The sequence below is a fragment of the Xenia sp. Carnegie-2017 genome, unplaced genomic scaffold (assembly GCF_021976095.1).
Source record: "Xenia sp. Carnegie-2017 unplaced genomic scaffold, XeniaSp_v1 HiC_scaffold_2, whole genome shotgun sequence".
NCBI classification, from domain to species: Eukaryota; Metazoa; Cnidaria; class Anthozoa; order Malacalcyonacea; family Xeniidae; genus Xenia; species Xenia sp. Carnegie-2017.
The window spans coordinates 8356350-8370530 of NW_025813482.1; the positions used below are offsets into that span (position 1 = coordinate 8356350).

At 33.1% G+C, this 14181-nt stretch overlaps 2 protein-coding genes across 3 annotated transcripts in view; one reads left to right on the forward strand and one right to left on the reverse strand.

Annotated features, from left to right (window-relative positions):
* On the forward strand, positions 1-13678 carry LOC124439910 (protein patched homolog 1-like). Its single transcript, XM_046990198.1, is given in 26 exon segments — positions 1-366; positions 2021-2213; positions 3558-3741; positions 3833-3899; positions 4034-4128; positions 4294-4408; positions 4546-4638; positions 4787-4908; positions 5173-5341; positions 5430-5564; positions 5660-5914; positions 6048-6173; positions 6240-6358; positions 6470-6559; positions 6562-7240; positions 7348-7584; positions 7791-7866; positions 7940-8076; positions 8149-8259; positions 8395-8449; positions 8592-8680; positions 8841-9032; positions 10051-10188; positions 12227-12369; positions 12436-12535; positions 12747-13678. Coding segments are annotated over 26 exon segments (4251 nt in total). The 5' UTR covers positions 1-297; the 3' UTR covers positions 13209-13678.
* Positions 12659-14181, reverse strand: part of LOC124439909 (ATP-binding cassette sub-family D member 3-like) — a 16329-nt gene continuing 14806 nt past the window's right edge. Inside the window, exons 29-30 of one of the 2 annotated variants that reach the window (XM_046990197.1) lie at positions 13173-13187; positions 12659-12927 (exon numbers count right to left, since the gene is read on the reverse strand). The gene's annotated coding sequence lies outside the window, so the exon portion shown is untranslated. The remainder of the gene's footprint in view (positions 12928-13172; positions 13188-14181) is intronic. The other variant, XM_046990196.1, reaches the window with a different exon arrangement.

Consider the following 14181-nt stretch of genomic DNA (forward strand, 5'->3'; position numbering starts at 1 on the left):
GTCGAAAGAAGATCTGTTTTGAATTTCCTTGCATTAAAAATTCCACTCGAATCTCCACTAGGCAATATTCAACACTTGGTGAGTAAGTTAGGCCACAGTAAGGTCATTTATTTCCGTAGAAAACACCATCTTAAATGATGAACAAATTACGTCTGGTTAATGCAAAGAGACCAAGAGGAGTTTGTCGTGAATATACCAATTGATATATTTGGAATAATAAATTTCTAAGGCAAGTTGTGGCACGGATTGTGGCTTCTACGCATCATTCTTGAGTGATCGGTGATTTTACTGTGTGTTATGGAGCAAGAACAACCCAGAGAAAGATATTTATGCTGGGCAGACTTTTCTCTGCGCGAAGTAGTTGAGGTAATTTACATAATATGCGTATCAAATAAGATATTATGGCGTCGGTTTGTCCAGTGTGTCATGTCCCTCAACAAATTATTTTGAATGCGTTTCTAGTTACAAATGCCTGCAATGAAATCTATAAAATATCAGTAAAGAGAAAAAACAGAACCGCATAAAGCAAAAACAGCACATTTTAAAGATCTATGACAAGCATAAATGAAACGAACATATTTTACAAATAAATAAGCAACGCGCGGCACATGGCAACTTATTTACAGCAAAGCCACGGAATAATCATTTACTGTGTGGGAGGTCAGATGTTTCATTTTAGTCTTACCTATATTAAACACATTTTCTTCAGATCAATAACATTTTCTTTTGATTTATAAATGAGAAATTCCAAGTGGCAGCCGCTGATTGTAGCGTAACAAAAGCTTTCATGGTAACTATCTTTGCGCTTTGTTTCGGAGTTTCTTTAAAAGCCAATAGCCTTTCATAAAAAGAAGACTGCAATTAAAACTGAGTAATTTTAAACGTGTATTTCATCAAAGTGGCTCATTTTAGATTGTTTTAGTATTTTAATAAACTAGCGTATGATTGAACAGATGACATATTAAAAACTATCATATTAGCTTAAAATTTTGCACGGATAGCCAGTTTACAACATATAACACTCGCAGTTTTTTAATGTTTCACAACAGAATTTTGGCTGATGGAACAGCCATTTTGTCTCATAGGTATTTGCACGATTTTGACACTTGTCATATGTCAAATATTCTAATCAAAAATGCGTTTGTGCCGTTTATTCATGTAAATGAAAAACATTCACTAGTTCAATTAGCGAACACATTTTAGGTTCACAGGAATGCATTTTGCTGTTCTCACCTTTTGTTTTCCTGAATTCATAAACTTTAATAGACACACAAAGCTCCGTCGTGAAAAATGAACAATCTTTGATGTAGGTCCTAACAAAGTAATGTTTACACAGACAAAGATCGACTTTCCATATTGTTTCATATTATATATTTATAACAATACAAACACAAGCACACATACCAACAAAATGTTGAAGGCAAAAGCAAATGAACAAAAACACGCAAATCTACGCAAGAAATTTTCATAATGATTAGCTAAGAAAGGAAAAATTTAAAGCACAAAAATATTCAATTTAGCGCACATGAATCATTTAGACAACGACAGGTTTTCACATTAAACATACTTTATTGTTTTGATTTCGTAAAACTACACCATAAAAATGTCTTTTGACGAAATATTTTTGCAATCAATTGTCCACGATATGGACAATCGTGTTTTATATAAGGAAGGCTTTATAAATGACGACCATTACTGTGGCACGCGTCTGCGCTAAATGTACAACACCCAGAAGTATTGAGATGCATATTTTAAAGACGTCATTGGTATGACATCTCTCATTGTAACACTTGTACTCTTTCAAAAAGCTGTGCATTGCATTGAGTAGATTTATGATTGTATATATGTAACAAAGTATAATATAAAAATACTTGAGTGTATCACAATTTATTCCGTTTTGAATTTACCATTGTATATTTCTTAAATTCAATTACTAGAAAAAAGGCATCCAGAATTTGTAGAAAGTAAGGTGCTCGGAGTACTTGAAATTGATATTTGGTTTCATGATATCAATTTGTAGGGTCGCGCAAGGGGAAACCGACGCTCCTTGTGGCTTCGTGCAAGAATGCAGATGTTTCTTTTTAAAGGTGGATGTTACGCACAGACTCACAGTGTACAGGTTATCATGATTGGTTTGCTGTTTCTTGTTGCATTCGCGTTATGTCTGTATAAAGCAAAAGTTGAGACCAACGTAGAAAAGCTTTGGATGAAAGGTTAGCTTGATTTTTTACCACGCATAATAAAAATTAAAAGGCACCATAAGAGTGCATGGGAAAGGGAAATGCCATCACTGTGATTCCTGTAAATTGTTTGTAACTACCGGCTCCCACTCGTTGATCATAAACAAAACAGTAAATGACTTCGTAAGAAAATGACTCTCAAAGTAGAAACGCTAATTAAATTTTAAGTGTAGCATGTTTAACTTAGCTTTCATCTTCGGGGTAAATAAATATTTTATCAGCTATGGGTAATAAGGTTATAGAGAAGGTTTTAAGAAACAAATACTCTTTAACACGCATCAACTTTTGTAGTTTTTAAAGAGGTTGTGTATTTGATTTATAAAATATATACATGTACACTGAAGTACTTCTGTAGTTGTTTACTTTTTTCCGAGCAAATATGCATGCTGTAGTTGTGGTTGATTTATTACAATAAGGTGCATTTGATATATCTAAGTTTGAACAATGCGGTCATAAAACAGTCTTATAACATTACTACGCATATTTTTCAAGTTGTGTATCAAACTGACGACATTAACTTATTACTGAAATTCAAAGATATAGCTGAATCGGAATTTGATGAGCAAGACAACTCTCTAAAACGGTAAAACAATAAGGTCGCGGTGACAGGATTGCAACAGTAGTATTAGCGATTATCTCACGCTAGTGTTTATTGTATTTCAGCTATGTTTAATACTCTTGAGTATTTCAATCAACAATACAAGTGGTAACATACATTTTACAGAGAAATTTTAAACCTTCACAATTGAAACGTTGTTGCAATGAATATACTTGAGAGTTCTTACTTATAAATGCTCGATGCACACTCTGAATATAAGAATAAAAATAGCTTTATGTCTTTTTCAACCAATAACATATCGCGTAATAATGTAAATACTGTTTTATGTTTCGTTATTTGGTTTTATGCAAGCGATTGATCATTTTTATTGATTAAATAATATTTCAAACATAGTAGCTATTACATGCAGAGAATCAATTACAATTTTCAATTCAGTGATATACCATCGAGACTAAATATGTTTTAAAAGAAGATAAATGGTTGATGGCAAAAGTCAACTTGCATTTTATTAGAGAAGAAAATAAACTCTTTAAAATTTTAAAAATCATTGCAAGGAGCTAGTCCACGAAGTGCGTTAGCGATTCGATTAAAAATTCGTCATTATGACAACTTTATCACATATTATATTTATACATTCAATATATCATATTCACCAGATGACCTGTCCGGTGAATTTCCTGCTATATAAATAATTCAAAAACGTTTTCTTTTTAATTCGCAAAAAGCTAGAAAAGCTAAAGTAATATTTGCTATTTTAGTTGGCGGACGTCTGGAAGAAGAGCTAGCTTACTCTAAAGCGTACGGTTATGATTATAAATCGTATGAAGTTGTTATTCAAACACCGAGAGTAAAAGGAAGAAACGTACTCACGAAAAATTCGATGTTAACACATGCTGAGGTGCTGAAAAAAGCGATGAAAGTTGAGGTGGAAGTTTTTGAACAGTAAGTTGGTCAATTGACGATTTAATTTACTGAATTGAATTCATCCTTTAAGCTTTATCAACGAACTCTTTTTACCAATCTCTTTTTGTAGGACATGGTCAATACAGGACATTTGTGCAAAACCTTCTGTACCACAATTTCATCCATGGATAGATAAGGTATGATCGGACAAAGAATATTATTTTGCTGTACCGCATGGCGATATGACAGATAAAGTTCCGTAATTTCCATTCTAAAAATTTAAATTTATGTCATCTAATGGTGCAATTTTGAATACATGAACTTTTCATAGATGATGGAAAAGCTAATTCCATGTACAGTTATAACTCCTTTGGATTGTTTTTGGGATGGTGCAAAAATTCACCCACAAAATATAACGAATATAATGTAAGTATATAAATTATTTTTGAAAACTCAAAAGTGTCCGTTCATTTTCACTCAAACACACAGCAAAAAATGACACAGTCATTCGAAAGTTGGAGTCATTATTATTGTGAATTGTTATTAGTGATATAGCTAGCATGTCTTGTAGCTATTTTTTCTCATTTTTAGACTTAAACAACCAATTCAATGGACGACGTTTGATCCGACATACTTTGTAAATCATGTTTCAAGTTATGTAAAAGAAAATTTAGACATTACCAAAATGAAGTCAATGTTGACAGAGGTAACTGTCTTTTTTTTAACAATCATTAAAAACTATTTTTTGCAAACAACGCTTTTGTAAAAACTTTATAACACCTTGCGTAAAGGTCTATTTCTTATCAATTATACAAATGAATGTGAAATTTTTCTTGTTTAAAGGCAGGAATCTCCCATGGTTATCTAAACAAACCGTGTCTAAATCCTAATGACCCCCGTTGTCCAAACATGGCACCCAACAAAAAAAGTCGAAAGGTATAGAAAGATGTCCATATGTAGCTACAGTTGATCATGAACAAATTTAGGATTAGCTTTTCTTTACAAGTGTTTAATGTACGTACGTCCACAAGTGACTTTTGTGGAGGTTTATACTCCGAAAATTACAAATTTTATCATTTTAAAGGCTTTAGATATCGGAGAAACTGTAACTGGTGGCTGTACGGGATTTGCTGAGAAAATGATGATTTGGCCAGAAGAAATGATAATTGGTGGAACTAGAAAAAACAAAAGTGGTTATATCAAAAGGTGTGTTTATTTTCATGACAAAACACTCCAAAGAACACCAACTACTGATCCAGTTTTTCTTTTACATCACTGTGAATGTATTTATTTCTTATATTTTTACAAGTTGCAGTCTTTAAATGTCTATTTTCAGTGATAGTTTGGTTTATTTGTTAAATAAGTGAATCTAAAGTAGCAAAGGCAGGAAGAAAAAGATTTGCGGACAAATTCAATTATTTTATCAAGAAGAGGAAAATCTTAATAAGAAACGTTGCGTATTGTTCTTAGAGCGCATGCGTTACAAAGTGTGATAAATCTGATGAGCGAAGAAGAAATCCATCAATGGTGGAGAGATGCCAATGGATTCACAAAAGACAAAGTTCAGCATTTAGCTGAGGGATGGACTGTTGAGGCAGCTAAGCTCGTCCTTAATACCTGGCAAAGGAAATTTGTTAAAGTAAGTTATGAAACAGCATTTGACATTCGATTAATGATTTTACTTGCAAGCGCTAAAAGTAGCTATGTAAATATATTTCATCTTTAAGGTTGTAAATGATTTTTCTGAAGAAAAATATACAACGCAAAAAGTCATGGCATTTTCAACGACATCATTTAATGATCTTCTAAATAGTTTTTCGAAACCTAACCTTGCCCTCATTATTGGTGGATATACCTTAATGGTAAATAATGGCTAATACTTGCTGTTTGCTTTAAAAAGCTTCGTGAATGGTATGGGCTACTACCTAACATAAAAAATGTTTTATTTTCACAATAGATTTTATATGCATGTTTCACAATGGTTCGTTGCAACAGCGTTGTCCAATCACAAGGTTGCATGGGAATTCTCGGAGTTCTACTTGTCTCATTATCTGTGGCAGCCGGTCTTGGTTTGTGTTCACTGGCTGGGATTGATTTCAATGTTGCTTCAACTCAGGTTCTTCCATTTCTTGCTCTGGGTCTTGGTGTTGACGACATGTTTCTTCTGTCACATGCATACAGAGATCTCAACAGCAAAAATCTCAGAACTAAGGTAGAAAAATGTTTCCAGGTTTGCGTTTGTGTGTGTCCCAATGTGTAGACTTTTTGAAATGTATGCATTTCATGTAATGGCTGCAATCGTATAACTTCAGAAAATTTTGTAAAAACATGAAATCTTTACGTAGGAGTACGCTGGATATTGTCTGAGCACTACAGGAGTTAGTATCATGTTGACCAGTATCACAAATGCTGCTGCTTTCTTTTTTGCCGCCATAATACCCATCCCAGCATTGAGAGCACTATGTATCAAGGTTCGTTACACTTTTTGTGCTTTGTCAATTTGAAATACTATCTTTAACTCACTATGCTTGTTTTAGGCTGGTGTTGTTGTTATTTTCAACTTTTTCTCCATTGTCATTATCTATCCTGCAATGATCGCCATTGATGTGAAGAGAAGAGAAGACGACCGTTACGATATATTTTGTTGTGTAAAAAGGTGGGTGATTTTCTGAGGAAATGTGAAATAATTTTAAACATCTACATATAAAGTTTCAGATCATTCTTACACATAATCAAATAAATGCATAAATGTTTTTGCTTTTTGCAGAGATACTACAACAGAAGTTACACATCTCGACCAGAAACAACTTCTTCACTGGCTACCTACAACGAAACAACAGATGACGATTATCAAATAGCTTCATCTGCCAACGTCACTTTAGGACAATCTCAAGGTTATATTTTACCTGGCGTTGCCTTGAGAGCTTCAGCAAATTGTAACATAAACAACACAATATGCAAAAGTATGCTTGGAGGAAATGTGATGTCTTTGCCCGAGATGGGAAATTTTGTTGTTTCCGTATCATCAAGTGGTCAAATCGTCGAAGGTGATTCCTCCCAAAACGCCAACGCTAAAATTAATGCGAATTACAAACGAGGCAAAGGACTCGACATCAACGCATCAAGTAGTGCCATATGCAGTCGACATAATCACAACAGAAAATCTAAAAACATACCATCAAAGATCAACCATGGATGCTCCAGAGAGAACTTGGATAACACACCAAACTTCAACGCTCAAAGTAAAGTCAATGTAGCAATGCCTCCACATAAAGTATCACCAATTTTTGAAAAAAACCCGCAGCAAAGTGAAATTCATGTTACTGCTGATGCTTCGGCCCATAACGAAGGTTCTTGTTCAAATTCAACGAATGCTGAAGTTATACTAAGACCTAATAACATACAAAGATCTCGACAACGCAGTGTAGCCTGGGAGCGAACGATGAATTCAAAACTTGTGAAGACTATAACCAGATTAAGTGTTGGAGATTTAACGAAAATGTACTATACACCACTGTTAAAGAAAAATTCTGTCAAGGTAGGCTCTTACTAAAAAATTCTGCTCATACTAATTTGCATGCAGTTTAGAGACACAAAATATAAGTCAATTAATATAAATATCTTATTCAAATTTTCCATTTTCAGATATTCCTTCTCATTCTGTTTGCGACTATCTTGTCCATTTCAATCTACGGGTTTATTCAAGTACAAGATGGTGTTGATCTAACTGACGTTGTCCCAAAAGAAAGTAAACTAGCAGAGTTCTTGAAAGCTAGAAATGAGCATTTCTCGTTTTATGATATTTTCATCATTACAAAAGCTGACTTTGATTATCCAAATAACCAAGAAATGTTAACAAGACTTCACGAAGCTTTCAAAAAGGTAAAAGAAATGATGACATAGAAATATAATTTGAAAGTTTCAAAATGTGCATCAGATTAACAGACAAACTATTGAGCTCCAGGGTAAACTGAAAACATGATAAAATGATTTTTTAATATCAAATTGATCAAACTCTGACAGTCATGTTTCATAAAAGGTTGTTTTACTTATGCTTTACCAAGTTTCATAATTATGACATTTTTTAGGTTGATTTCATTGTGAAAGAAAGAGATAAAAAACTACCAAAATTCTGGCTGATTTATTTTAGAGATTGGCTTATTAGTAAGTGACATATGTTTTTGCCAACTTTTTTTCGATACTTCTTACCTGAAGATATTAATCTTATTGTACTTAGGTTTACAAAAAGCGTTCGATAAAGACTGGGAAAACGGAGCTATTACTTATACGGAATGTTATCCTAACGCAACAAGTGATGGGAAATTAGCTCGGAGATTACTGTTAGGGACAGGAGAACCCCAGGAAACTTCTCAGGTACAATAGTTAAATTCATAAATATATTTTCATTTTACACTTTCACTAGCTACAACATTTTCGTTTTTATAGCTTCAAACACAAAAACTGGTACGAGAGAATGGTATAATTAATGAACGAGGATTCTACAGTTTCTTGAGAGCCTGGTATCGCATGGATCCCATGGGATATGAGAGTTCTTTGGTAATGATTTTAATGTTGCTTCAACTTTTAATTGTTTCTTATTTGTGATAAATAAAATGAATTGTTTAAGTCGAAATACGTAAACTTCTTAGTTCACGCAAAGTTATTAAAAGACATATTTTATGTTTCGTCCAGGTAAAAATTAAACCTAGTCTTGATGATTGGAATGAAGACGATGACAAAAGACGAGGTTCTTATTGTTATATACATAACTACGCTTATAAAGAACACAAACTTCTTTCAATACTGTCACACTTTAGAATATGCTAGTAGACGGTTTGCAAAAAATCGAGTTTTTTGTCAATTAATGGTATCTTTCAATTTGCCTGTAGTTCGTCCGGCTGAAAAAATCAAATATGCTCGAATGCCATTCTACGTCAACGGACTGAAAGAAACGTCAGATTATGTCAAATTGATTAAGGTATAAGTTTTGATCACAAATCACCGCATTTTCATTGAAAATCATTTGTTTATTTTATCTCGAGTTCTTCATCGATATTGTGATAGCCTGTTTTCACACGGTGATCACTTTCTTGTTTTCTGCTGACGCCAAACTAAACGGATTTTTTTCCTATTCACAGCAAGTACGAGCAGTATGCGACAGATTTACGGCAGAGGGTCTTCCCAACTACCCCAGGGGTGCGCCTTTCACATTTTGGGAGCAATATATTTGGTTACGCTGGCAATTATTAATTACAGTCTCAGTTGTTTTGGCGGCGAGTTTTCTAATTATCTCAACCATTCTTGTAAATATCTGGGCTGGAACAATAGTGGTGAGTATATTTACACAAAAGTAACGAATATTTCAGATTTTAAAAGCAAAAAGGCTTTCGAGCACTCAGATTTAAAATAACTGAACTGACAACATGGATAGCCTAACTTCGTTCTAACTATTAAGAGGATGGAGTTTTTCAAATGGAGCCTAACTATAAAGCAATGTATCTCAGTACATTTAATCAATTTCTGCATGCATTGCATGTGCAAAGACAATAAAAAAGCTTTGTATAGTTTGCAAACAGAATTTTTTACAGAGCTGCTGTAAACATATTAATTTATAGTATTATATTCCCACATGCTGTTACCACTGCAAGATACTTCAATAATCTTATTCCACAGACTAATATATTCATTTGTTGAAATGCCCAATAATAAGCGCCGGCATTTTTTGTCTTCATTCCAACACGATGCTGTGATTTGACGTTAGTACTAGCAATTCTCCACATCCGGTTTTCTTTATTGTACGGCCATCGACCAGCACGAAAAACTTGTTTTATGTTCGTATATAACTTTACCAGGAGTTGGTACACTTTATTAGCTAAGCTAGTATTTTTACTATTTTCATCCAAAGTTCTTTTAAACAATTTCATCCGCAAAAGCTGAAAATATACTCAGTTGAAGGTCTAAAGTGTGTAGATTTTTTTAACACTATATATGGGAATTTGTCGTAATACAAATCAACTTGAATCATCGCTTCGTTTGTTTACACCAAGTCATAGGGAGATAAGCCCTTAAAGCACAGTTAGAAATATTCCTTAGAAAAACAGCATTGAAATTTTTATTCACCATAGCTACGATAGAAAGCTAATAGTTTAGTTAAAATGATTAGAGTTAAAATGATTAGAGTCAATATGTAAAAGAAAATGAAAGTTTCCTCAACTCATTTATTTTTTATGAGCTTAGTTGCCAAATCAAATAAAAACTTTTTTCTTGACAACAGCGATGATTGAAGTAAGTAGATTATATCGACTTGTAATGAATTGACATAATGAATTTGGTGAACATTTTTTCTAGGTTGTAATACTGGCTTTGACTGCTATTGAGCTGTTTGGATTCCTAGGATTGGCTGGTATTAAACTAAGTGCAATCCCAGCAGTCACTCTGGTTTTCTCTGTAGGAGTTGGTGTGGAGTTCACAGTTCATCTTTGTATGGTAGGTTTTACAATTTGCTTATATGCAAAGAAATTTGAAACAGCTTCTTCGGCGTTTTTTTCATGCCATATACGTTGAATTACGTCGTGGGAAGCGCTTGCAAGAAACCAAATTGCGAAAACAATTTTTAATCACCTATTTCCTGCTGAAAGTGATGTAGCTTAAGAGTCACTCTCAAAGCCATTCAAATTATATTAATCAAGCAAATAAAGAATAGTAATTCAATATCGCAAAATGATAAAAAGCTTTGAGCGCATGCAAGCATTAATTGCCTACGTTTTGTAAAACTAATATCGTCAAAAGAAAAAAATCACGACATAGCTAAAAAGCAATATATATCAAAGAATACACAAAAAGAAGTTTTGCAAAACATTGCACAATGATGGTATAGGGAAAATATCTGTTTTAATTATTTTGTTTTATGTCATCATGTATAAAGTTATTTAGTAATATTAGCTTAAAAGTAAGCCATTTTATCACACACGAAACAAATATGCATAGAATTTTGCCTTTAGAATTGTGTGTTTGCTGATTCAATTACACCGACAGTATTTAAGCTTATTACGATTTATAAGATAGCATTAAATTTAAATATTATTAGAGGACTGACTAATATTTTGTCACATGTCCATGTCGGTAGAAAATAAAGTCAGTAAGTCGACAATATTTCAACAAGAGTTTTTACGTCAGCCTGACGCACATCAAAATTTGCTTTTTCACAGATGTAGGACACTACAAGGTAACACAATTTTAATGAAGCAAGAGATCGATACTATTTCATTTGTAAGGAGGATATCTATTTCTTCATAAAGCTTCTGCATTGCAATCTTCATAAACTATACCTCGATTGATAAAATGCTTAAATCTATCATATCCCTGTATTCTACTTTTTTGTTTTAAATATTTATTCTAATCCAACAATCAAAATTTTTCCTGCAGCAGGAAATGGTTCTTGTTGAGAATGCTTTAGAAATGCGATGAAAGCTATGACTAAGATTGGCAAAAAACACGAGCCTATTCTTAGCCCTTGCTCTCACATTGCACTAATATCATTAATGTTCGTGTAATCCATAAGAACCTGCTGTTCAACAGTAATATGAGCTAACTGATGAAATGTGAAATAGATTGCAAATTACTTCACACTTTGCGTGTGTGTTTTTATGAGTTTCGTAGAGCTTTAACAAGAAATATTATGAGTTCAATCCCACCCGCTTCCTTCCCTTTTGTCTATACACATGTTAACTATGCACATATTAACTCCATTCAAATATTCATTCATTATACCGCTCTGAAGATGGCATAAGTTTGCCGAAACATGTTCGCCATAAAAAATTTTAAAAAAGTTGTCGTTTGCGTTAAATGCATCATTTCAATAGTGCTATTACGAAATTATGGAAATATTATGAGTTATTACGAACAAGTCAGTGGTCATTCAAATAGAGTAATGAAACCCCACTGTGAGAAATGTGCATCTTGTCCAAAGAGAGTGTACTTGAAAAAAGGAAATAATTTGCATAATCTGCGCATGAAATGCATATATCATTAAACAGGTATGACTAAAAGTCATATATAGTATTGCAAGTTTCTATAGTAAATTTATTCTCTTAAAACAAGAACAACCACCATACCATGGGCAAACGATACTGACTGCACATCATTTTAGTGCTCATACATTGGCTAATATGGTAATAAAGTTCCATGTCGATGTCAAAGCTTTCTGTATCGCGAGCATCGAACAACAAAACAGTGGGAACAGTTCGATCAAATCTTTTTAACATAAATACAAATGAAACTAAGACATCCTAAACATAAAAAGTATTTTGTGTCAGCATGACGTACAAAACTATGAACTGTTTCATCATTTACATTATCTAAATCGGAAAATGGACATGAGCAGATCTTTGCGCAGAAAAAATACGCAAAGTACATTTTCTAAATACTGCATACAATACAATAGTTAAAGTAATATCACACCATAAATTGATTGCTGAGAATTTCTGAGAACTTTAAAATGAAAATATGATTTCTATTGTCGTAGGTGTTTGTCTCTTCAGTTGGAACAAGAGTTGAAAGAACACAACAAGCTTTGGACAGTGTTATAACGCCAGTTGTTAATGGAGCGGTGTCAACTATCCTTAGTGTGGTCATGTTGGCCGGCTCAGAGTTCGATTTTGTCGTAAAGTAAGAAGTAAAATAAATATGTTTAGATTGCTGAACTGAATAACATTATAACATCGCTTATTTTAGATATTTCTTTCACGTGTTGGCACTCTTGATTCTGATTGGTTTCTTCAACGGAGTCGTCCTTCTTCCGGTCATTTTGTCGCTCATTGGTCCTAACCCTGAGGTAACTATATAAGTCATGTAACTATATTTTGTGAACAAATCATTTCATTTGTTTGAAATTAATATTTTCTTCAGTAAATTTTAAAAGTAAAACTCCTCAACATGCAATGAACCAAATCCACAATTTCTAATTCTTGAATATAATATGTTAAACATAAAAAACGCTGAATTCAGTCGAGATTAATAAGGTTTTACTTTGATTGTTTATAAAGGTCGTGCCTATTCCTACGTCAAACTTTGGCTCGACTACAACATCCTGGATAGGTCTGACATCCTTTGATCGTAACGCGTGCAGTTCAACTTCAAATTTAACGACGTTAGGCAAAACGGAAACCTCCAAAAATTCCTTAGATACAGATTACGCGACATTACAGAATATGGAAAACTGTACATCTAAAAAGACAGCAGAACAGCTTGATGGTAAAAAAGATCTGAATAGAAAAGACACCAGTCCTAAACAATTCTACGGTAAAACTCTTCCTTCTTTGACGGAAAGTAAAAAAGTTAAACCATCACGTAACATTGCAGAAGTTACAGCAACGGCGACAGTTACAGTAAAACTTCCTGTTGAATTAAAGCAAGAGAAAACAGAGAAATTTCACGATAATCAGGCGATTATTCCTCATCACGCAACTGACCTTAAAGTGTTAGATCTAGAAGAAGAATATGTATAAAAATATACTTAAAATTTGGAAAGATTATCATCTTGATATAGACCATACAAATCTACTACTAAATAAGTAGAGCAGAAGAACAAATATTTAAACAAAAAAACCTCTGTGTATATATTTACCGTAAAACAGACATGGAGCCTTTATATTTATAATTAAAATAAGATAAAGGTTCTCGTAGGAGCTACATCATATACGTATATCCACACACTTGTACAATAATGTAACCATTGCAATATGCAATTACTCTACGGATTTAAATGAGCAAAGAATTTTGTTTAATGGAAATTAATCATTTAAACGAATTTATGTTAATGAATTAATGGTAAAGTAAAAATCTAAAAAGACGAAATATACTCAGCACGACAACATGACGCTGACATAGGCGTTTCATGCAACTAGAAAGTATATGTAGCAAAATATGTTAAATATACTCATTGTAACACGACAAAGTATTTAATTTATGAAACTGACACAGGCGTCTTATGTATACATTCCTTCATGTTCACATATGGACATTTTCTTCGAGTACCAGACATAACTTACTTTCATCGAAAAGATTAAAGATAAGGAAAGCTTGTTCATTGAAATTATCTTGAAAGACTAGAATTTCTAACTAAAAAATAGACACGTCTTCACACATGAAGAGAACAAATTGCTATATACATGAAGATAGACAGGAGAGAGCAGAATATGAATGAATCCTTTCATATTTCCTAATGAATTGTGTCAAAATGGTAGATGTAAAAACACATATCAATGATGACTTTTCAAACAAAATCCCACGCTCTCAAAATAAAATGAATTCCTAACCAATTGTCTAACATTGATAATAACAACCATAGGAATTTTTCATGCGATCTTTAACAAATAGGTATTTTACCAAAGTCTTTGTTGATTCAAAAGATTACTACGAGTAAATTATGTAGCCATTGACGACATTTTCTCATTGATGTAAAACCATAATAGGTATAAA